Raw genomic sequence first — 23,817 nt, 5'->3', positions numbered from 1 at the left:
AACTTTTTCATTCCCCTCTTTCACTTTCATCAAGAGGCTTTTTAGTTCCTCTTCACTTTCTGCCATAAGGGTGGTGTCATCTGCATATCTGAGGTTATTGATATTTCTCCCGGCAATCTTGATTCCAGCTTGTGTTTCTTCCAGTCCAGCGTTTTTCATGATGTACTCTGCATATAAGTTAAATAAGCAGGGTGACAATATACAGCCTTGACATACTCCTTTGCCTATTTGGAACCAGTCTGTTGTTCAGTATTCTTGCCTTGAGAACCCCATGAACAGTATGAAAAGACAGAGGTCATATGCTTATCTTTTTAATGATAATAACTAGTGAAGAATTTTGTTTATCCTGATGGAAGGTTCTCAGAAGGGATAATATGATCCTATTTATATTTATGAGGGATAATTTGGGCAGCATTGAGAAGAATGACCTGGGCAGAAATAAGAACAAAGTCAATGATGTGAATTAGAGGGTTTATATCAAAAGAAATGATGGGAGCACAGTTAAGGCCATCGGATGTGAGAGGAATAATCAGATTTAAGAGACAGTAAAAAGGTAGAGATTGGGACTTTCCTGGCAGTCCAGTGGTTAAGACTTAGCTTTCCAGCGCAGAAGGTGCAGGTTTGAACCCTGGTCAGGGAGTGAAGATCTCACATGCCTCGTGGCCAAAAGACCAAAAACAAGACAGAAGTAATACTGTAATAAACTCAGTAAAGACTGAAAAAATAAAAAACAGAGTTCATGAGACTTGATGAAAAGTGTTGTACATAATGAGAGAGAAAAGTCTGAGATGTCCAGTGAATTTCTTTTTAAGGCAATGGGCAAAATACATCATGAATCCATTGGCTGAGGTAAAGACAAAAGGAGGAAGAGCAGGTTTTTTGAGGAAAGGTATAAACTAAGTTTTAAAATGTTGAATTTGTGATGGCAGAAAAAAAACATTCAAAACGATTATTCCTAGATCTCAGATCTGAGTATAAAAAACTAGCTGGAGGAGTCATGCTTATATCAGAACTTTAAAGTCATTGAAAGAATCACTGAAGTTTTAGGGTCCCTGAGATCACACTGAAGAACTGACTCATTTGAAAAGACCCTGCTGCTGGGAAAGATTGAAGGCAGGAGGAGAAGGGGATGACAGAGGATGAGAAGGTTGGATGGCATCACCGACTCAGTGGACATGAGTTTGAGTAAATCCGGGAGTTGGTGATGGACAGAGAGGCCTGGCATGCTGCAGCCCATGTGGTTGCAAAGAGTCGGACATGACTGACTGAACTGAACTGAACTGAGATCACACTGAGAGAAAGAGTAGGATGAAATGTCAGTCAAGAATTAAATCCAAAGGAAATGCATACTTTCTTTTTATGCTGTCAAACTCTAGGCAAAACACATAATATATCCAATATTATGCTATGCAGTTTTACTTACGAGCCAACTGCCCACTTTCAAGACAAAAGTAAAGAAAGCTTTCAATACTATGATTACAAAATTTCCTGTTAGGTGTCCCACCACTCTGAAGCGAGACTTAAGGGTTAAGTTAGCCCGAGCTATCAAAAATGCAAAACATAACAAGAAGAACATATTTTTTAAAAAAGAAAGACAATAGTCCTATTTTTAATGACACTGGTGTAGTCAAAGTCTTTCTGTAGCTTTTGATAGCAACAGCAGAATTTAACATTTTTGTGCTGTGAAGTAATTTTGAGAAAATGAAATCAATGTCCAATAGCAAAACTATGTCAGAATTTAGAATACTGCTATTCTTTGTTCATTAGTTTCAAACTGATAGGTCTGTGTAGTTGACCGCATCTTTCTTATTTCAAATTCTTTGACAGATTCTTTAAACTAAAAAAAAAAAAAATTATCATGAAACTAAGAAGTTCAAGAAATTGAGATCTACATAGAAAAGAAACACTAAATCAGGACGATGAGATGTTTACAGGAGCGTAAGCTAACACAGAGGAGAACTGAGATGGTATCCCAAGTCTGAATTAGAGGAGAAGATGTGGGGCTTAACTTGCTGTGGGGTTATGGGACCAGAGCCTTTGCCTGGCCACTCACATACATGTCACTTACAAGTCATAGTTGCCATTCAATCACTTAATTAAGAACAGCAGGCTATTGGTGTTGAAATAATGCCTAATGGGATATGACTTCCTCTGATGAAATGAGAAGAGAATGGATGTTCTATTAGCTGCTGAATTTAAATGTAGTTTCCGAAAATTGATGGGCATAAAATCTTTAAGTAAACATAACTGTGAATGTTTAGCATAGCTGAGTGTCAATGGGGAAGAATGATGTCATTTAGAATAATATAATATCTTCAATAATGGTTTGAATGTTTTTTTTTAAAAAAGCAAACCACACTATTCTCTGCACATCCTGTAGCTGCTTCTGACCAACAACTGCTGGTTCACCTTTTTAGTTTCAAGCATGTGCAGGTGTAGCAATGGTGTGCAACTTTCCAATGAAGATTTAAACAATGTTGACTATAATTTACCCACTTTTATTATTTATTGAGAATGCATCACATGCTAGGCATTGAGGTGAAGAATTAAAATGAATCCACTCTCTCTACAGGGAAGAGCACAAATGTACTAAAGGAAATATTTTAAATATTTTTTCTTTGATACATGGTGCTTTCACCCTACATCTCAGGGCATTTTTATTTCTTTAAAAAGAGTATGACTTTACACTTTGGGTCTACAGTATACTAAACCTCAAGAATTCTTCCAGCAGTATCATTTCAGAGCTATTTTGGTTTTGCATGGTTAGTTTTCCTTTTCAAAGTGTCCTGCCCTTGATTTTTTTTGTTGTCGTTTTTTTCTGAACTGAAGATAAAAAGCGGCTTGAAGGGTATAAAATTTGGCAAAAAGGAATAAAACTAGCAAAGAAAAGATTATTTGAACCCAGGAAAAACATTTCTAAGTCAACAGCTTGTTAGACTATAAGATAACTTCTCACAGAATTTAGCAGAAACTCCAAGACATGAATCTACTAAGGAGATGGGTAAATTACTTTAAAATATCCTATGGAGGAAAATATGTCATGTTCAATTATGTAGACTGATACAACCATTTCTCCTGGAATCTGTATGTCTCTTTTACTGTATGTGCAGATTAATGATTAATGTTCAAATTGAACACACTTCATCTGAAAGTGTGAAAATTCCTTGGAAAGGGCAATTTTTTTTCTAGACATTTAGAGGGGAATGCTATTCATTAGGAAACCCACAAAAGAGTATAATATTTTGGTCTTATTCATTAATTTCCTAAATTAACTTAAGGCTTCTCAATGATTATACATTTTTAAGCTCTAGGGAAATGCTTGTAAAAATATGATGTATAAATTAGTGACCCCATGGACTGCAGCCCACCAGGCTCCTCCATCCATGGGATTCTCCAGGCAAGAGTACTGGAGTGGGTTGCCATTGCCCTCTCTGTAATAAAGGACAGATTAATTCAAAAAACAAAGTGACACTTGTGGAAGTGTTGATGAGTTATTTTTTAATCAATGGGTTCACATTATGCAACAAGAATAAAAATATTTAAAAACTACAAATCCATTTTTGGATCTAAAGGCAACAAATATTTGAAAATCTCTAACTGCCTTATTATTATCATTATTATTATTACTACTACACTCAATTTCTAAAAACATGAAAGCTTTCCAAATGCATGTGATATTTTTTTCTTCAAATTTTGTAAACATTTGCTTTCAGGCTTAAACATCCTGCCAATTTTCAGCCAAGATTATTTTTATGGTTGAACTATTAACTTCTGAATATGGGGGTTTATAATGGGAAAAATTTCCAGACCCAGAACTCCCATCATATAAATGACACCACTAAAGGATAATTTAGAGTACTACATCTTGACATGTTGAGGTGTTACCTTATTTAAATCCTCCATCCACAACAAGAGGCTAATTTCCTAGGGTATTAATTTTGGCTCTGTTTCCTTACAACTAACTCCAAGGGAAATGCATATTAAAAACCTAAACTTTAGAAAGGGGATGGGAGTGGGGGCGGAGGTTGGAAATTGGACTTAGGCTTTATCTAGGAAGAGACATTATTTATTCGTATGCATTCTGGACTCAAAAGTGTGGGAATATCCGCTGACTGACTTGACCAGAGCTACATTGCTGGATCTGTTAGATAGCCTTTCCGGTTATTGAACTGCACACTCATTTCTCTGTTAACTTCTGTTATAGTTAACTCTCTCTCTTTTCTTTTTTTTTTTTTTTTTGATAATAAGGCTGCTGTGTATTGCTCAGCATAGATAAATGCCATTAAAAAGCACTAATAAGTACAGTGAATTAATTAGCAACCACATCTATGTACAGAAATTGTGAATATTCAGAATTTGTGAACATTCATGGCAAGATTCAACTTACAAGCATTTTCTGCAGCAAAAGCATGGGGATGACCCAGAGAGATGCTATGGGGAGGGAGGTGGGAGGGGGGTTCATGTTTGGGAACGCATGTAAGAATTAAAGATTTTAAAATTTAAAAAAAAAAAAAAAAAGAACATTTCTCCGGAACAGGGAGTAGGTATCATAACTATGGCAGAGATGGTAACTGGTTCAATAGTCTGTCTTCTCTTCATTACAGACCTCACAAGCATGCCCTTTTATCCACATTTGTTTTCGTAATTGCAAAACACAGCTTTTTTCTCTCTCTCCACCTTGTCATCTCTGATTTCTTTTGGTTGTCTTTTCCCAGTTTCTCTTTTATACTCTCGCGGGCTGTTTCCTGTTTACTCTTTTTTTGATTTTGTCTTCCCCTCTAGCCCTGAATGTGGCTTTCTTACAGACACAGAGGCCCCAGCATGACTACCCCAAAGAGCCAATTCCAACTTGGACCCAGCACAACACGATTGCTGTCAGGAAGGTGGCAGTCACTGGGTTGCATTAAAACAAAACAAAATAAAACACAAAATACCAAAACAAACAAACAAACAAGAAACCCACTAAACTGGACTTAGTTTTAGCTCAGAAGTAAAATCTAAAGAAAATTTGCTGTAAACTTTCACGGAGCTTCTTTGAGGATCAGTGCCGTTGTAAATGCACGGGGATGCCTAACTTTAGGCATAAAAAGCAAGCACTTAAAAAAGGAAAAAAAAAAAAGGAAGACATAGGTCAGTGCCCTGAGAAACATTTTTGTTCAGTCCCACAAATATTCTCTAGGGAAAAGGGAATAGTGCTTATCTTGAACTCTTGATTTTATTTTTTGAGCATGTAATTTTTATCAGTTTGTTTTGTTTTCATTACTTTTTATTTTTTCAGTCGCTGCTTATAAAACTAGCAAGCAGAAGTCTCTCTGGAACAAGATATAATCATAAAAGTTTTCAAGAATCTCGTCACCAACTAAACAGTACAAATTGCACATTCTTCATGGAAGTATCAGGCTTTGGTGCGTGCCTGGATCCAACTATAATAGATTATCCCAAAGTGGGAAAGAATGAACAGCGCAAAATTAGCAGAACTGGGAGCAGCGTTTGCCTAGGGAAGGCATTATGATGGGCCCTTCAGCGGCCTAGATCACCAGGCATCGGGAAAAGACTGTGTAGTTTTATTGTTGCCAGTGAACACTTGGTAGGATCTCAAGACCATGTCAGACTGGTGCACTGGATCTGGTGCATCATAGCTATACTATAATCAGGTCTGTACTTTTTATAATAAGTACATACATGTGCATGCCTTACTTAATTTGCAAATACCTATTAAGGAAGCATGCACTATATATAATAGGAAATATCCTTGTACTTCTGTATAGTCCTTGTTCTGAATTTTTATGATTCAGTAAGTATATCCAGTAAGTTATAAGGGTATAACCATACCTTCTTGTGATATTAATAAGTACGCCCAAATAAATATTGATACAATAAGAGAAATAGGTTTGGTCTGTAATGTCATGGAATTCTTAATCTGCCGTTTTCTCAAACTTCACGTAACAGCAGGGGAACTACCAAAAAGAAACAGTTAAGGTATAATAATAATTTTAGTCATTCTTTTTCCAAGTTGCTATAATCTACCCAAAGATAACTAATTGTTCAAAGTAAACATTCCACTCTGACCACAAAAGGAATCCATTACACAAACATATAATTCACAGTCATTTTTAGTGGGTTGTAAACAGTTTGGAATGAGCATAAAATGGGACAAAAATCAAAGTGAGCATTTTGAAATGAAAAAGTGTTTGCTACAAAAGGTCAGTCCCTTTGCTTGGCAAACTATGTAGAAAAGCCTGGGAAAATGCTGATCACACAAGCAATGAGGGAATTTTAAAGCCAACAGCCTCCTTGTTTCTTTAAACAGACATCGGAACCTATAACTGGATCCTGTCAAACAAACGACAGCAAAAAAATATAACAGCTGCTAAGAAGTCAACGAAAGAGATAAAGTTTTCGGGGCTAAGGACCTTCTCAGAAGTAGACTAAAGGTCTTTTTAAATCTTTAAGCAAGGTTATGGATCCCAGGGTGGCTTTTAGGCACCAAGTCAAATATGTAATTTTGTGTATCATTCCTGTCATAGTATTTTGTGTTCCAGAAGAAAGAGAGAGAGGACAAAATTGTTGGTTAGCATCTGCTGAGGCATTCTGCAAAGTAGCTTATAGCTGGAATCATCAAATTTGGAAGACCTGGTATCATTTATTTTTAATTGTGGCAAAGAAAATCATATAAAATTTACCATTTTGAGTGTACAGTTAAGTAATGCTGTGTTCACGTTGTTTGCAACAGATCTCTAGATATTATTTTAAATTTGCTATATCGTTCGGGGGCATAGTAACCTGAACTGGGAATCAAGGAGGAAGAATGAGTTGTTAAACCATATTCGAAAGGATGAATGCCAATCCAAATGCAACTTAAAAATTGTTTTAAAACCAGCCCTATTCCCTTACAAGCAAAAATATATTGGATGCATAAAAGTATATTTAGTGTAGAAACATGTTCATTCGTTTAGTTAGCTCCATTATTATATTTTAAAAAGTCTTTGGCAATGTATGGCATTGTTACATGGAAAAAGGATTGGTTCATCATTCATGGCATGTTTTTTTTGGGTATCTCACACCAAGTGACTCCTCGTGTTACACTGTTACAGTATGTCAAGAAAATAACCTGGGAAATAGGGTGTCATTAAACTTCTGGTCTTATCAGGAGGTTAAAACCAGAAGAGTATGTGTTTATTATTCAGGGCTTATTATGTCATTTAAAATATATTTTCAATGAAAACTATATATATATATATTTAAGGTATATGACATGATATACATAGACATAGCAAAATGACAAACTAATTAACTTATCTCCTCACATAACTACCAATTTTTCTCTGTGTTGAGAGCATTCAAAATCTACTCTTAGCTTATTTTCAGTCTTCAACACAATATTGTAAACTCTGGCTATCATGTTTATGTAATAGGTCTCTAGACTTTTTCATCCTGCGTAACTTCAACTTGATGCCTTTGATCAAGATCTTTCCACTTCCCCCACCCCCATCATGTTAATTTTAAGCAAACTTCTACTTTTAAAATTATTCTTGTAATGGTTGTTCTTTCTTCCAGCACAATATCTATTCTTTTCTTTCATAGGACTTACCACAGTTTGTTTACTGTGTATCTCCTCTATATTCTCAGATGGTAGTATGGGGAATGATACAGAGTAGGTATCTGAGCAGTTAGTTACCTGTTGCTGAAGTGCAGTAACTCTAGTTCTATTACTTCATTCAGCCAATACTACTGAGTGTTTACAAGGTGTGACATACTATGTGGGGCTCTTTCCAAATGACTGGCCTTCACAAAGAATAGTCAGTTACAGACTTTTCATATATATATATATATATATATATATATATATATATATAAAACCTATGGATTAAGGTTTTAGTACTAATTATACCAGTTTAGATGAAGCACTTTCTTTAGTTCATATCTCTAGGTTCTTGTCTCTAAGTGATACAAGTGACTCTACTTTTAAGAAAGCAATTTCTATATACCTCTTAGATCATCGTAAACTACAGAAAGCATTTCATAAAGCACGGAAAACTGAACTTCTCTCTGTTTAGATCTACATACCACCAGTATGTCACAATGTACACCCCCTACATGCTTGTTCCTCCAGGCTTTAAAAAAATTGTCAGATGATCTCCTGCTTTTGGTCAGTTTACCAAGTCTATTGAGCATTAGCTGAATAACCATTCAATATTTTTGTATAATTTTCTCTAGAAGAAGAAACTAAAATTCAATTTCTCACTGGTTATTTACAATTTCACACACACACACACATACACACACACACATAGTCCAAAACTGTAAAGGCAAGACAAAGGAGAATGAACCGCTTGGAAAAGTTTTAAAGACAAACACACCCCTTCACAGTTGGCCCTCCAAGTTCTGTGTATATTTTTTGGGCTAAGCAGACAACGTCAGAAACCACAGAAATAACTTTAATCTAGTTACAATAGTTGGTAAGGAGGAGAATGCTCTGGTGGTTTAGAGGAATAAAGGAAATCCAAATCAAGATAAGGAAACATACTAAACAAGTGATTTGCTAAATTGGTTTACATTCGGCTCACTGAGAGATTTTCTTCTAGGCATGTCCAAGAGATTCAAAATTTAAAATGCAACTAATACCTTTATGGCAGAAAGTGAAGAAGCACTAAAGAGCCTCTTAATGAAAGTGAAAGAGAAGAGTGAAAAAGTTGGCTTAAAGCTCAACATTCAGAAAACTAAGATCGTGGCACCTGGTCCCATCGCTTCATGGCAAATAGATGGGGAAACAGTGGCTGACGTTATTTTTTTGGGCTCCAAAATCACTGTAGATGGTGATTGCAGCCATGAAATTAAAAGACGCTTACTCCTTGGAAGAAAAGTTATGACCAACTTAGACAGCATGTTAAAAAGCAAAGACATTACTTTGTTAACAAAGACTATAAAGAAAGCTGAGAGCTGAAGAATTGATGCTTTTGAACTGTGGTGTTGGAGAAGACTCTTGAGAGTCCCTTGGACTGCAAAGAGATCCAACCAGTCCATCTTAAAGGAGATCAGTCCCGGGTGTTCATTGGAAGGACTGATGTTGAAGCTGAAACTCCAATACTTTGGCCACCTGATGCGAAGAGCTGACTCATTTGAACAGACCCTGATGTGGGAAAGATTGAGGGCAGGAGAAGGGGACAACAGAGGATGAGATGGTTGGATGGTATCACCGACTCAATGGACATGGGTTTGGGTGGACTCCGGGAGTTGGTGATGGACAGGGAAGCCTGGCGTGGTGTGGTTCATGGGGTCGCAAAGAGTCAGACACAACTGAGTGACTGAATGGAACTGAATACCACTTTGCCAAGAATGGGTAAAGAATACATTTTGTGCCAAGGACTGGGTAGGATATCCCTGGGGGAGACTAGAGAAGCATGGGCAAATTGCTTCTGCCAAGTGTAAGTGACCTACTGAATGAATGGATGAATACAGGAATGAGTGAGTAAATGGCGAGAGATGCCCTCCTGATGTTGCCTCATTTAATCAAGAATGTTAGAAGCATTTAGGGCTTCCCTGGTAGATCAACTGGTAAAGAATCTGCCTGCAATGCAGGAGACCCTGGTTCGATTCCTGGGTTGGGAAGATCCCCTGGAAAAGGGATAGGTCACCCACTCCATTATTCTTGGGCTTCCCTGGTGGCTCAGATGGTAAAGATTCTGCCTGCAGTGTGGGAGACCTGAGTTCGATCTCTGGGTTGGGAAGATCCCCTGAGGAGGGCATGGCAACCAACTCCAGTATTCTTGCCTGGAGAATCCCCATGGCAGAGGACCCTGGTGGGCTATAGCCCATGGGGTCACAAAGAGTTGGGCATGACTGAGCAACTAAGCAGAGCACAGAAGCATTTAAAAAATATTACTGCAGTTTGTAAATGATTTTTTAAGGTGGGGAAAATAATCTGGAGAAAAAAGAAAGGAAACAATTAGCTTTTATGTAACAGCTGATGTGCTGCTGTAGTGAGGATTGAGATCATTTTCCTAAGTCTGTGAGAATAAACACGGTTTTCATTAAACATGCCTTTCCCATAACAGGTCCATAAGCATTTCCCATGACTCTGCAGTTGGGTATCTTGGCTGGAAGAGGATCTGGCCATTAGCAGGAGGGCTCTAGATATGCTGAGTCCAGCCGTGCTGAGAGACTTGGCGCCTTTATATGTTACTTCCTAATATGAACCCCAGCACAAAATGTCATCAGAAACCTACAGAAACATTGGACTTATATTCACAGAAATGATTTCTGTACTGAGGTGCTTTATGCCAGAATTTAGCAAAAACAACACTTTGAGTAAACAGAATTGGTGTATAAATGTAAGAATATTAATCCAACAAAATGATCATAGAAAAATATAATCAACAGCACACACTTGTAAATCTTGTAGCGATGTGAGAGGTTTTTGTGCCTCTGAGTTTTGTTGAACATTTCCATAGAGTTCCTTTAAGCTGATATTGCCAAAATGCTTTGAATTATCTGCCGCTTTACGGAATTGTAGCCTTTGAGTTTCATTAAAACATTTAAGAATTATATTAATAATCATTATATGTGATTAGTGCCTATCTAGTGCTGAATATACAAATTCATTTTAAGAGAAAACATTGGGACGATAAAATATAAGGCCAATATGATTGCCCCGTCAGCAAAAACATGGTCTTATTTTATTAAAAATCACCAATAAAATGCCATGAACAAAACATACAGTTTCTATTTACAGGCATTTTCAATTCTGCAATACCATGGTATCTGCATGCCACAAGACTGTGTCTAGCAGGGTTTTCATTTTGCCTGGGGTATATACAGAAATAGAGAGGTATAAAATCCTTTTTTAAATGTGCACACATCTTATTATGCACAGCTTCCCCCAAAGTCCTATTTGGATTTTTGTTCTAATATGACGGTGCTTACACTGTCAGTACTGAGTATTTATAAGTGAGTCAAGGTTTCCAGAAAATGATGATAATTTAACTATTGGCAATAATAACATTATAACATTTTCAGTGATCCATTTGGCTCTAACTATTTATTAAATAATATTTATTCCTAAAATACGTACTTACACAATTAAATGAGATTGTAACATGCAATAAGAGGACTTTCCTCTCTAAACTCTAATTGATTCCACTCCTCACAGATAACCTCTCCTTGTGTATTCTGCTTTTACTCTTTTCTATTCTCTCTCTGCACTCTCAGCTCAGCTCTCTGATGTGTTGATATGCTTTTCCCCAAAGCTGCTCACTTTATCCACTCTCTCTACCCACTTGTCCCCTTCTTGTTATTCTCTCATTCCCTACTGATATGGGAATAATAGGATCCCAAGGCTGTCCTTACAGTATAATTAAAGTATGAATTTCCAGGAGTTGGAAACTGCAGACCATTTTTATTATGTTTCTATAATAAAGCCAGGTAACATTGAGAGAATTAAAATGGCTTTTCCCTAGCAGATAACTTGGTAAAGATTTCTTCCCTTGGTTCTATTGTTTTAAGAGACTGGGAGCTGAAAACGGGAATAGATTCACCAATTCTTTTTCTGAAAACACCTCTATCTTTTACATGATATATATCCCCCTAGATCCTGGGAATATGTTGTAAACTTGTAACAGATGGTGATGAAGCTTCATATTTTTATACAATATAGTTTTTCAGATTCTGCATCTACTGTATGTAACTTCCAGGGAAAATGACCTTGAATGAATGAAGTCAGAGTCTGAAGGAAAAACACCCTACAGATAGGCTACCATAGAAATAACGAGTCAATTGGGTTTTGCTTTGTTCCCCTCAGTAAGATGAGATAATTTCAGATGAAAATTAGAATGTTGAAATATAGGAATCAAAGGTCATCTTAACACTGGAGATGTGTCTGTTAATTGTTCCAGCAAAACTAGTTAGGCATATTCTGTGCTGAACAGATACACGTGGAAGATGGAACATCACCGTTTGCAAGTAGTTTCACTGGGTAATGGGGGCTTACCAAAATTTGTTCTGGCACAACGTCTACCAGCATGAATGTTAGGAGGGTTCTAACACTGTGAGAACTGATATTTTATGAATGTTTTATCACTAGCGGGAAAACAAGAAGTTTGCAATTGAATCAACAACATGTCAGACAGCAAAATATTAAAAAAAAGAACATTAGTAGGAATTATTGATGTCCCTACTGTGAAAACAAACTGAAGTTAATAAGAAACTTGATCCTCTTAACTGATTAGCAACAGTCAGGTTTTAATTGCATGGCTTTCCAGACAAATCAAGTGGTGCTGTTAATGTGAGCATTGGTTGTGTAGAGGGTGCAGTATTGGGGGAATGGCTGTACATTCAGTTACCCACCTCTTTTTTCGACAGCTTCAATGCACTGCTTTACAAACCGTGGAACTGTGGAATTTTCACGTTCACACAGTGTGTGCAGATGAGAGCCAAAAATTTGATCTGCAAAAGAAACAAAGATGAGCTTCATTAAAATCCAAGCTTGCGTTGTTCTTTAATTTGATTCTGTTTCCATATCCACTGAATGATGAAATCTGCATCTTGCATTGGAATCGATTTTTGGCTTTAATTCCAAAGTGTCTGTTGCAGACATGCAAGGACCATAGCTCCCTCCTTTATGGAACAGGACTCTGGCCCTAGAGAAAGAAAATGAACACTCTGCCATCGATTAGGCAGGGATGACTGAGTAAGTTATAGTCTCTCTGGGCTTAATTTCGCTGTCTATAAAATAATGACTAGGAATTAAGAAAACTTCGACAAATTAATGAATCTTAGTGAATCGGTGTCTCAGTGTTTGAGAAGAAGTTTATCAACAATCATCAAAATTATGATGTTGCTAGTGTATTTAGATTCATTCAATGGCACAATGATATTTGAAAAAAGCAAGTTCCAGAAGATTTACTTTGAAGTGAATGTTTTCACGTTTCTCCTGCCTTGAATTTGCCCTTCCTCTAATCTAAGTATCCCTTTTCTTTTAGGGCTCAGCTCAGATGGTTCTTTCTCTACAAACTCTATCCGGAATTCCTATCAGCTTCATGTCTCCTGTAACATAGGTTCTTTGGAATACCAGTTTCTCAGGAGGTTAACAGGCAATTTGAGGGGGAAAGCCTGTAATCAAAATGATTTAGCAACACTGGGTTAAACAAAGTTAAACAGGTTTCTTTCATGTGTACTTATTTTCAGAGCCTGTGTTATGCCAATGTGCACTGGGAATCTCCAGGCAGGACTGAAGGATGCGCTAGTTCCCAAACTTATTTGAGTAAGATCCTTTTATTTCAAAGGGCATCTCTCCAGACTAATGTTTCCGAGAACACTGTGTGAAATTCTAGCCTAGCTCTCTCATTTGGAACATGATTTATGCTACGTTGCATTGTGTATTTTCGCTTATAATATATGGAATGTATTTTCTCAAAGCAAAGTCTTGCATGCTGCATTGCTTATACTGTTCTTTCGGTCAAGCACAGTTTTGGGTCCATGGTGTTCACTCAAGGATTTTTTAAAAATTGCGATAAAATATACATAACATAAAATTTACCATTTTAACCACTTTCGTGTGTCCAGTTTAGTGGCATTAAGTACATGTGCACCGTTGTGCAGCCATCACCACCATCCATTTCCGGAGCCTTTTTAAACAGCAGAGATGTTGATTATTGACAATGAAACAAATATTTAGTAGGTTCAAGGACTTTCCATCTCACATGCAATGAAATTTAATTCCTTGACATCACTACCAAGGCAGTAAACAACCTGACTTTCCACCAATTAACTGACTTCATTTGCTTCCTCTCTCCTCTCTCTGCTCATCAATTGCTGCTGCCATTCTGTCTACATCACTGATTCTTGTCCATGCCAAACACACTTCTGCCTCAGGGACTTTGAACTTATTATTTCCTCTGTGTGGAAATCAATTACCCAGGTGATCAAATGTCACCCTCTTATTGTAGCCTTTCCTATCCACCTTTAAAAAAACTGGCAACCTCTGCTGATAACAAATCTTCATGCTGCCCACAGCTTACTTTTCTTAGAGCACTTTACTCCATCTGACATATTAGATTGATATGTTTACTGGTTAGTTGCTCTCCTTCCTTAGAATGCAAAACCCAAGAGAGTAAGGACTATTCCTGTTTTCTTTCTTACTGAATTCCCAGTAACTCAACACTCTTTGGCAAATACTAGAAGTTCAATAAATATTTATTGAATTATTGACTGTAAGACATCATCTCTTTCATCAGTAGAAGTTTTCAAAAATGTAAAACATATTTTTGGCACAGTTGCTGTTGTTCAGTCCCTCGGTCGTGTCTGACTCTTTGCGACCCTGTGGACTACAGCACGCCAGCTTCCCTGTCCTTCACTGTTTCCTGGAATTTACTCAAATTCATGTCCACTGAGTCAGTGATGCCATCAAATCATCTCATCCTCTGTCATCCCTTCTCCTCCTGCCTTCAATCTTTCCCAGCATCAGGGTCTTTTCTAATGAGTCAGTTCTCTGCATCAGGTCACCAAAGTATTGGAGCTTCAGCTTCAGCATCAGTCCTTACAAATAATATTCAGGACTGATTTCCTTTAGGATTGACTGGTTTGATCTCCTTGCAGTCCAAAGGATTCTCAAGAGTCTTCTCCAACACTACAGTTCAAAAACATTAATTCTTTGGTGCTTAGCCTTGTTTATGGTCCAACTCTCACACCCATACATGACTACTGGAAAAACCATAGCTTTGACTATATGGACATTTGTCAGCAAAGTAATGTCTCTGCTTTTTAACATGCTCTCTAGGTTTGCCATAGCTTTTCTTCCAAGGAGTAAGCCTCTTTTAACTTCATGGCTACACTCACCATCTGCACTGATTTTGGAGCCCAAGAAAATAAAGTCTGTCACTGTTTCCATTGTTTCCCCATCTATTTGCCATGAAGTGATGGGACCAGATGAAATGATCTTCATTTTTTGAATGCTGAGTTTTAAGCCAGCCTTTTCACTCTCCTCTTTTGCCTTCATCAAGAGGCTCTTTAGTTTCTCTTTGCTTTCTGCCATAAGAGTGGTATCATCTGCATATCTGAAGTTATTGATATTTCTCCTGGCAATCTTGATTCCAGCTTCTGCTGCCTCCAGCCCAGCATTTTTCATGATGTAATCAGCATTTAAGTTAAATAAGCAGGGTGACAATATACAGCCTTGATGTACGCCTCTACCAATTTTGAACCAGTCTGTTGTTCCATGTCTGGTTCTAACTGTTGCTTCTTGAGCTGCATACAGGTTTCTCAGGAGACAGGCAAGGTGGTCTGGTATTTCTATCTCTTTATATTTTTAGCATAAGTGGGGGAAAATATAAGATGCAGCATAATAGAATGGTAAATGATATGTTATTCAAAGGGACAGTCAACACAGATTGTGGTGAGACTTCAAGGAAATCACGATTGTCATCAATTTCTTAGGAAAGGTGATGGCTTGAGTTGAGACCAACTCAGCAGGGAGGGAAAAAGTTAAGGCTAGAGAACTAATAATAATGCAATTTAATGTGGAAATGTGCATTTTTGTCCAAGAGATAGAAAGAAGACAAGCTCAAAACACACATCAACATAATGTACAGAAGTGGGAAATAATCATGAATATTTGCTTTGAATATCTGGTCTAGTAACAAAGATTCATTCAGACACAGTAAGTCACCAACTTAAGAAAGAATAACATAAAATATTATTTAAGAAAAATAATCCAGAACTTCAGATTTGATCATTTAAACTGGTCAGAAATTATAGAAAGGAAGAATTGTTATACAAAATAAAATCTTTTAATGATAGTCATGATTCAAATAAATTTCAGAAATATGTACTGAGTATCCTCTATAGTAGAAGCAATGAGTAGGCATATTAGGGTGTGATAAAGGTATCAAGAAGCTTATAATAATGTAGGGCTAACAGAAATATTCAGTTAATTAATAATAAATAGAATATATAGCAGGTATCACAAAAAGTACTTAGTGCAAAGAAAGAAGTTCTAAAGTATAAAGTTTTTTTCTGTCATTTAGTGCAAAGGTGGTATGTGGGAAGGCAGAGGTTGGGGGGAGGGATTTATGGGATGGAGATCATTCAAGAAAGATAGATTCTTGAATGAAGATGATGCTAAAGTCTGGAGAAAGGTTTCTTTCTTTTTTTTCTGACAGGTAGATACAGGAAAATGAAAAAGATGAAAATATTCTACTGTATTTACCCCTTCACTCATTCTGTTATTTAAAAGAAATCCTAAATGCCTGCTCTGTGTCAGGAGCTAGGAAAGGCACTGATAGCACAATAACAAAGGCTCCTTTCCAAGGCTCCAAAGTTTCTTGTCTAGTGGTGACATCATATAAGTAAATAAGATCATGTCATCTTGAAGTATACTATTCCCAGGGAAGCACAGATCCAATGGGAACATGTTAGAAGGAGCATCTGAACAGCTTTGAGCACTCATGGAAGGCTTCCCAGAAAAGAACTGAGTCCTCAAGGTTAAGTAAGACTTAGCTTGGAGATGTAAGGAAGAGAACAAACAGGGCATTTGGGGAGGATGAAGGAGAGGTAAACAATCAGCGACGAGAGAGTGATGAGAAGAATCATCTTGGTGTGACTGTACAAAGGGAAACATACACTTTTTCTTATTTAGAGAAATCTTCATGTATGAAGCTTTAAGAGGAAATAAAGTTTGTGTTATGAGGAGTCTTAACTATTAAGTCAAGCGGGCATTTATCTGAGAGCGTGAAAATGTGGCTGATTTGTTATACATATGTCATTTCCCTCCCAACTTCTTTCTTGTTTTAGAGTCCACTTATAAGACAGATTCTGATGTTCAAATAGTCTCCAATGGCTTCTGCTTCCTTTGTAGCTTTCAGTTCAGTTCAGTGCAGAAGCTCAGTCATGTCCAACTCCATGTGACCTCATGGACTGCAGCACACCAGGCTTCCCTGTCCATCACCAACTTTCAGAGCTTGCTCAAATGCATGTCCATTGAGTTGGTGACGCCATCCAACCATCTCTTCCTCTGTCGTCCCTTCTCTTCCTGCCTTCAATCATGTAAATTTAGTTAGTTTAAAATTAAAGAGTTCTGGTTGGTAAAATGCAAGGGGATATGACTTGGGAAACTAAAACAGATTTTTTTTCCGGATGAAAGGAGAGGGGTACATGAAAGCATTCTGTCTTTTTTCCTTCATGAACATCAACGTGCAACTTTGCAATGCCTGGAACTACTGCTGCAATCTTGTCACCATGAGACAAGAAGTTTGCAAGCCAAAGCTTAAACATGATTAAAAAAAAGAAGCTACAAAGATCTGAGACCTCAGTGATATTGTTGAACTTCTAAACCTGTCCTAAAACACTTTCTCTATACTTCTTATATTATGAGATAATATAAACAATTTTTAACTGGATATTCTATCACCTGTAACCAAAATATTCATAACCAAATGGGGGGGGCACAGATCGTGGTGAAGACTGAACACAAAATATCTGTTTGAGAAGCTAATGTGGTTATGTATGCAGATGTTATGAAGACCAGAATCAGGATAGGTTTGTGGTAAATTTAGTCATCACTGAGAATTCTTCTCCTCTTTTCGGAATTAGATTTATACTTTCACCACCTTTGCCATCTGACTGTGTGGTAAAATTCACTAGAGTGGGTGACATTTATTTCCTTCATTTCACTGATAGAGGGCTTGCCCATATGATTACTTTGGACAATGTAGCCTGTGTAGAAATGACTACGTTTCAGTTCAACACTGAGGTCTTCAGACATGCTACAGATTTCTATGCTTACTTCTCTGTTACTGGCAAATCAAGAGTTTCCCTGGGTAGCAGCTCCCCTTTCAGTCTGGGCTCCAGAGTAAATACATATAGCACAGAACTGAGGCTGACCCTCATTGAGGAGACAAGTCCAGTCAAACCTACAATGTAAAGCAGAGCTGTCCATTCAAGCCACAGACACATGAAAAATAAGTGCTTTTTGCTGTTTGCCACTGAGATTCTGTTTGTTAGGCAGCAACAGCTTACTGATGAAGAATGATAACAAGAGACTGGAGTTTTGGTGATCTAAGCTGTGCTGTGAGAATGAAAACAAAGACACTTGATAGGACATGGAAACCAAAACTGGGGAGCAAATAAATAGAAAAAAAATTCTAAATTTGGTTAGAATGTGGACTTACACATCCATTTAGAGTCAATCCTAAGGAAGAGACTCAGAAGAAATTTCTCTCACCTTAAAATTTAAAGTCATTATGTTTTATGTTATCTTATGGCACTTATTATTATGTATTCTCTACAGATCAGTTCAAATCTATTTAATTCAATTCAGTGTATATTTCATGAGCACCTACCATATGCTGAGCACTGTAAAGAATTTGAAGATTGACATTCATTCATAACTATCTATTACATGCCCACTGTAGCCTAGACATTGCACTCCATCCTGAAGATGCAATGATGTATGAAGCATGATCTCCTACAGTCTGGGCGGAAGAATAGTTCTCACAATTATACTATGAAGCAATTAGTGCTATTATAAGGGTGTTTATTCAGAGAAGGCAATGGCACCCCACTTCAGTACTCTTGCCTGGAAAATCCCATGGGTGGAGGAGCCTGGCAGGCTGTAGTCCATGGGGTCACTAAGAGTTGGACATGACTGAGCAACTTCACCCTCACTTTTCACTTTCATGCATTGGAGAAGGAAATGGCAACCCACTCCAGTGTTCTTGCCCGGAGAATCCCAGGGACCAGGGAGCCTGGTGGGCTGCCGTCTATGGGGTCACACAGAGTCCGACACGACTGAAGTGACTTAGCAGCAAGGGTGTTTATTAATAATAGCAAAGACTTATTACATTCAGCCAGGCAAAGTTCAAAGTACTTTATTCTAACTTACTTGATCTTCATAGTAATTGTAACACTTTGGTGGTAGACACTATTATCATCCTGATTTTATAGGAGTGGAAACTGAGGCACAAAGATATTGAGTCATTTGCCTATAGTTACAAAACATCAGGCTCTAGATGAAAAAAAAAAAAAAGATAAGGACCTAACTCAGACAACAGAGAGATGCAGTGATTCTGCGGATTTGCAGACAGGATGCAGGAGGTGAGCTAACTCACTAGGCAAAGAGGATTTAAGTTTTTTGCTTTGTTAAAGGAGACTAAGATGCAGAAACCCAAGGGTTTGGAGAAGAATAGAGAGATTGATATTTAGGAGTTAGGATAGGTATTTCAGAATAGAATGCTGATGAGAAATCAAGGTGAAATTAAGAGGTTATTGGTGATCATAAGTAAAATGGCTTTTGTAGAATGAAACGGAAAAGCAGAGGCTTGTGGTCAAGTGAAGGGAAAGTGAGAAGTAGAGACAGCAAATAGACTTCTTTTTAGCACATTAGTGATGAGGATTCACTAATTATAAGGAAAGACAGGATTTGGGGGAGGATTTTGAGTGGGGTGGAGAACAGAAAGTTTCCATTGCAAGGTATTTTTGATTTTTTGATTGCCAGAATGCTCTAGAGAGGGTGAGGGGCACTGCTGGCTACTTTCAGTTGTTCTGAGGCCAGAGGTGGGGGAGGTGCATTACTGCCACTTACTGGGTGGTCCAGGTAAGTGCAGGCAATCCCTCATGGGGAGAGAAAACAACCCTTCCCAGATTGCCAACAGCGCTCTGGGGGAAAAAAGAGTTGATATATGTTGAACTTCATTAGATAGAAGGGAAATGTTTGCTTTCACTGGTTACCAGAAAAGTAAAAAAGAAAAAAAAATCACCTCATTTATATACTGACTTTAAAGTGGCTACACTCACCCAGTAAGGTATGGCTCTGTAGAAGGACCTAGCCTTCCAGGTTAAAACAAAAAGTGAAAGTGTTAGTCGCTCAGTCCAGTCCCACTCTGTGAACCCATGGATGGTAGCCCACCAGGTTCCTCTGTCCATGGAATTCTCCGGGCAAGAATACTGGAGTGGGTAGACATTCCTTTTTCCAGGGGATCTTCCTGACCCAGGAGTCAAACCCGGGTCTCTTGCATTGCAGGCAGATTCTTTACCATCTGAGCCACCAGGGGAGCCCATACCTTCTGGGTAAACCTGATTAAATTAATGGTAGTCATGTGGCCTAAGCTGGGTCAGTGCAAGTCTCCCTCCAAAAGTTTTAGAATTGGGATGCTACATACTGAGGTGGTATCAGAGATACTCTCTGCTCCAGGGACACTGAGGGGCAAAGGGGGCCATTTGGCGAGATGGCTATGTGCAATGAGTGAGTGTGCACAGAAACGAATTGCAGAGGGAAGTGAATGAAGCAGAGACACAGCTCCTCACTTCCTGATACTTCTACATGATGTCACATATACACCACATACATGATGCACCATATATGGTTGCCATGGGGAGCATTAGAAATTAGAAGGTGCTGGGCTTCCCTGGTGGCTCAGACAGTGAAGAATGTGCCTGTAATGCAGGAGACCCGGGTTCAATCCTTGGGTCAAGAAGATCTGTTGGAGAAGGGAATGGCTACCTACTCTAGTATTCTTGCCTGGAAAATCCCATGGACAGAGGAGCCTGATGGGCTATAGTCCATGGGGCCACAAAACCACAAAGAGTCGGACCTGACTGAGTGACTAACACTAACACTTTCAGTTTAATGCAGCCAAACAAATTTGGCAAGAACATGGACATAGCCCCATCCACAACGTTCCAAAAGAGGGCTTACAATCAGAGGAGAAGGTGCCAGGAGTGGAAATAGCTCAGTGAGACCCACTGTTATGGGTGACGCTGGTTAGGATGAGTATGTTGCATGTCTACTGGTTTTGCTGGCCTTGGAACTATTCTTCTACCCTCCAGTATGAGCACTCTGGTTTTCCTATGGGAGTGATACTTTCTCATATTGCTGCCATTTGTTTTGAGTAGTGCTGACCCCACCAGCTCCAGCTCTAGCAATAAACATGCACTTCTTCCCTTGGCCACAGGGATATGAACATGTGTTCGGATATGAACACATGATCCAAGTGGATCTGGTCTCCCAAATCCTGAGGGCTTTTTTTTTTTTTTTAAAGTGCTACTGGGAAAAAGGAGCCCTCTTTCTGCAGGAATTGGTAAACTATGAGGATATGAGTCTGAGCTTCTAGAAGTTATACTGCCAGCTTCTGGGAAAACATACTGGAGGATTAAGCCAACAGAATGGAAAAGAGAGCTGAGGGATGGAGAAGATAAAGATTTGATAGCATTTTGTGCCCACAGGTCCAGTCATGGTTGAAGCTATCCTCGTCTCTTTGACTTTTCAGGCAAGTAGTCCAATAAATTCCATTCTTACGTTTGCAGTTTGAACAAGTTTCCATCAACTACAACTTTAAAAAAAAAAAGACTGCAACATGAGCTTTTAACATTACACGGTGAAGTATATAACGTGGAGGAGATGATGATGCACTTGAAATGACTTTGTAAAATAAAAAGTCCTAAGGAAGTAAATCATAGAGATTTAGCTAAAACATCATTGTACAGTTTAGGGGCTATTGTAGGATTGCCACCCATCTGTAAATCTGATACAGATTTCAGAGTTTGATACACCAAGGAAGACCATTAAATTATAGGAACATGTTTGAACCACAGAATCTTCTATCTTGAAATTGTGTAAGGAAAGGGGGAGGGAGAAAGAAGGTGTTTTGTTTTCCTGGCAAGCATTGATGACCTAGCTTTTGCCCCCTAAACATCTATGTCTGCTATCCTGGCACAACGTTAAGGATTATTTCTGCTTTCCCCCTCCTTATGGCATTTCGAAAAAGGAAGCAGTCCTGGAACCCTGAGTTCCCGGCTCCCCACCTATAGTTCCATCTGTGGGCTCACTGGTAATCCTTTCTTCCTCTCTTAACAACTTTTTGTATTTAGAAAACACCTCTTGCTAGGGGTGCCAATATTTTTGGAATGTTCTGCACATGCCCATGGCCTTGGCTGGTGTGATCATTACATCTTTGTTCTCCTGCTTCAGCGCTTGTACCAGGGGTGGCAGGCAACACATTGGTTGGAGAAAGTCCATTTTCTGTAATTTTTCTTTGAAAGCATCTTTTGGTGAGAAAAACAAATAGACCTTCCACATGACTGCACTTACAAAGCATGTTGTTTACATAATGAATTAGAGTTTAACTAGAGAATGGTGGTTTTTAATCTTTCAGCACTCAAACTTTTGACCGATTTAGTTAGTTCATCAGCATAACCAGGTTAAGTCTCCCAGATTACAAATTAGCTTCATTCTCCCTCATCTCTGCTATATATTTTTTGACAAATTATGGAAAGAACAGCCAGTAATGGGATCTTTGTCAGTTAGATTCCAAATGAATCAAAACTACGAGGAAAACTACTCAATAGAGGCAGTTAAATGTTCAAATAATGTGATGGTGTTATCATCATTTATGCAGGGAGACAGTCTCCACATGCTTTTCAAAATGATGTTATTCTGCTATCAGGAGAGAGGCTCATTGCAGCTACTCTAGTAAATTCTGAAGCAGAAAAACAAAGCCCATAGAACTATACACATGAAGAAATAAAGAGAGGAAGAGAAAACAATAATAAAAAACTGAACTGTTCAAACACTCACACACACACATTGGACAGTTATTTTGGTAACGAGGCATATTCATTGAAGATTTTGGCTACAATAGAAAAAAAGAGCACTGTGGTTATCTTAAGCAAAGAAACATTTATTCAAATGATGTCAAAGGATGGGAGTAGGAGGAAACTCAAAGAATTTACTGGGAACCAAAAGTAATTTTAGAAGGCAGTATACTAAAGAGTAAAAAGTAATAAAGAAGGTGAAGCGCCAAAGAATTGATGCCTTTGAACTGGAGAAGACTCCTGAGAGTCCTTTGGATAGCAAGGAGATAAAACCAATCAATATTAAGGGAAATCAACCCTGAATACTCATTGAAAGAACTCATGTTGAAGCTGAAACTTCAGTATTTTGGTCACCTGAGGCGAACAGTTGACTCATAGGAAGAGTCACTAATGCTGGGAAAGACTGAGGGCAGAAGGAGAAGAGGGCATCAGAGGATGAGATGGCTGGATGGCATCACCAATGCAATGGACATGAACTTGGGCGATTGAACAACAACAAAAGTAATTTATAACTGAATCATTTTGCTGTATATCTGAAACTAGCACAATATTGTTAATCAATAATGTTGCTGTTCAGTCACCCAGTCATGTCTGACTCTTTACAACCCCATGGTCTGTAACACACTAAGCCTCCCTGTCCCTCACCATCTCCTGGAGTCAGCTGTTTGCATCAGTGACCAAAATACTGGAACTTCAGCTTCAGCATCAGTCCTTCCAACAAGCATTCAGGGTTGATTTCCCTCAAGATTCACTGGTTTGATCTCCTTGCTGTCCAAGGGATTTTCAGGAATCTTCTCCAGCACCACAGTCAGAAGATATCAATTCTTTGGCACTCTATCTTCTTCTTTATGGTCCAGCTCTCACAACCATTATGTGACCACTAGAAAGACCATAGCTATGAGCAGATTAATGTCTCTGCTCTTCAACACACTGTCTAGGTTTGCCATAGCTTTCCTGCTGAGAAGCAATCATCTGATTTCATGGCTGCAGTCACCATTTGAGTGATTTTAGAGCCCAAGAAGAGGAAATCTGTCACTACTTCTGCCTCTTCCCCTTTTGTTTGCCATGAAGTAACGGGGCTGGATGTCATGATCTTAGTTTTTTTTTTTTTTTTTAATATTTAGTGTTAAGGCAGCTCTTTCACTCTCCTCCTTCACCCTCATCAAGAAGCTCTTTAATTCCTTCACCCTCAAGAGGCTCTTTAGAATAGAAATCAACTATATTTCAAAATAAAAT

The 23,817-nt window shown here is 38.3% G+C and overlaps 1 protein-coding gene across 1 annotated transcript in view; it reads right to left on the bottom strand.

Annotated features, from left to right (window-relative positions):
• The window catches only part of ARHGAP15 (Rho GTPase activating protein 15), a 711,497-nt gene that overhangs the window by 239,171 nt on the left and 448,509 nt on the right, over positions 1–23,817 (bottom strand). The window contains exon 10 of the mRNA XM_005676179.3: positions 12,343–12,441. Coding sequence (XP_005676236.2) covers positions 12,343–12,441 — 99 coding nt within the window. The remainder of the gene's footprint in view (positions 1–12,342; positions 12,442–23,817) is intronic.

Source organism: Capra hircus, chromosome 2 (genome assembly GCF_001704415.2).
Source record: "Capra hircus breed San Clemente chromosome 2, ASM170441v1, whole genome shotgun sequence".
NCBI lineage: Eukaryota > Metazoa > Chordata > Mammalia > Artiodactyla > Bovidae > Capra > Capra hircus.
This window is presented reverse-complemented; position numbering and strand designations above follow the sequence as displayed.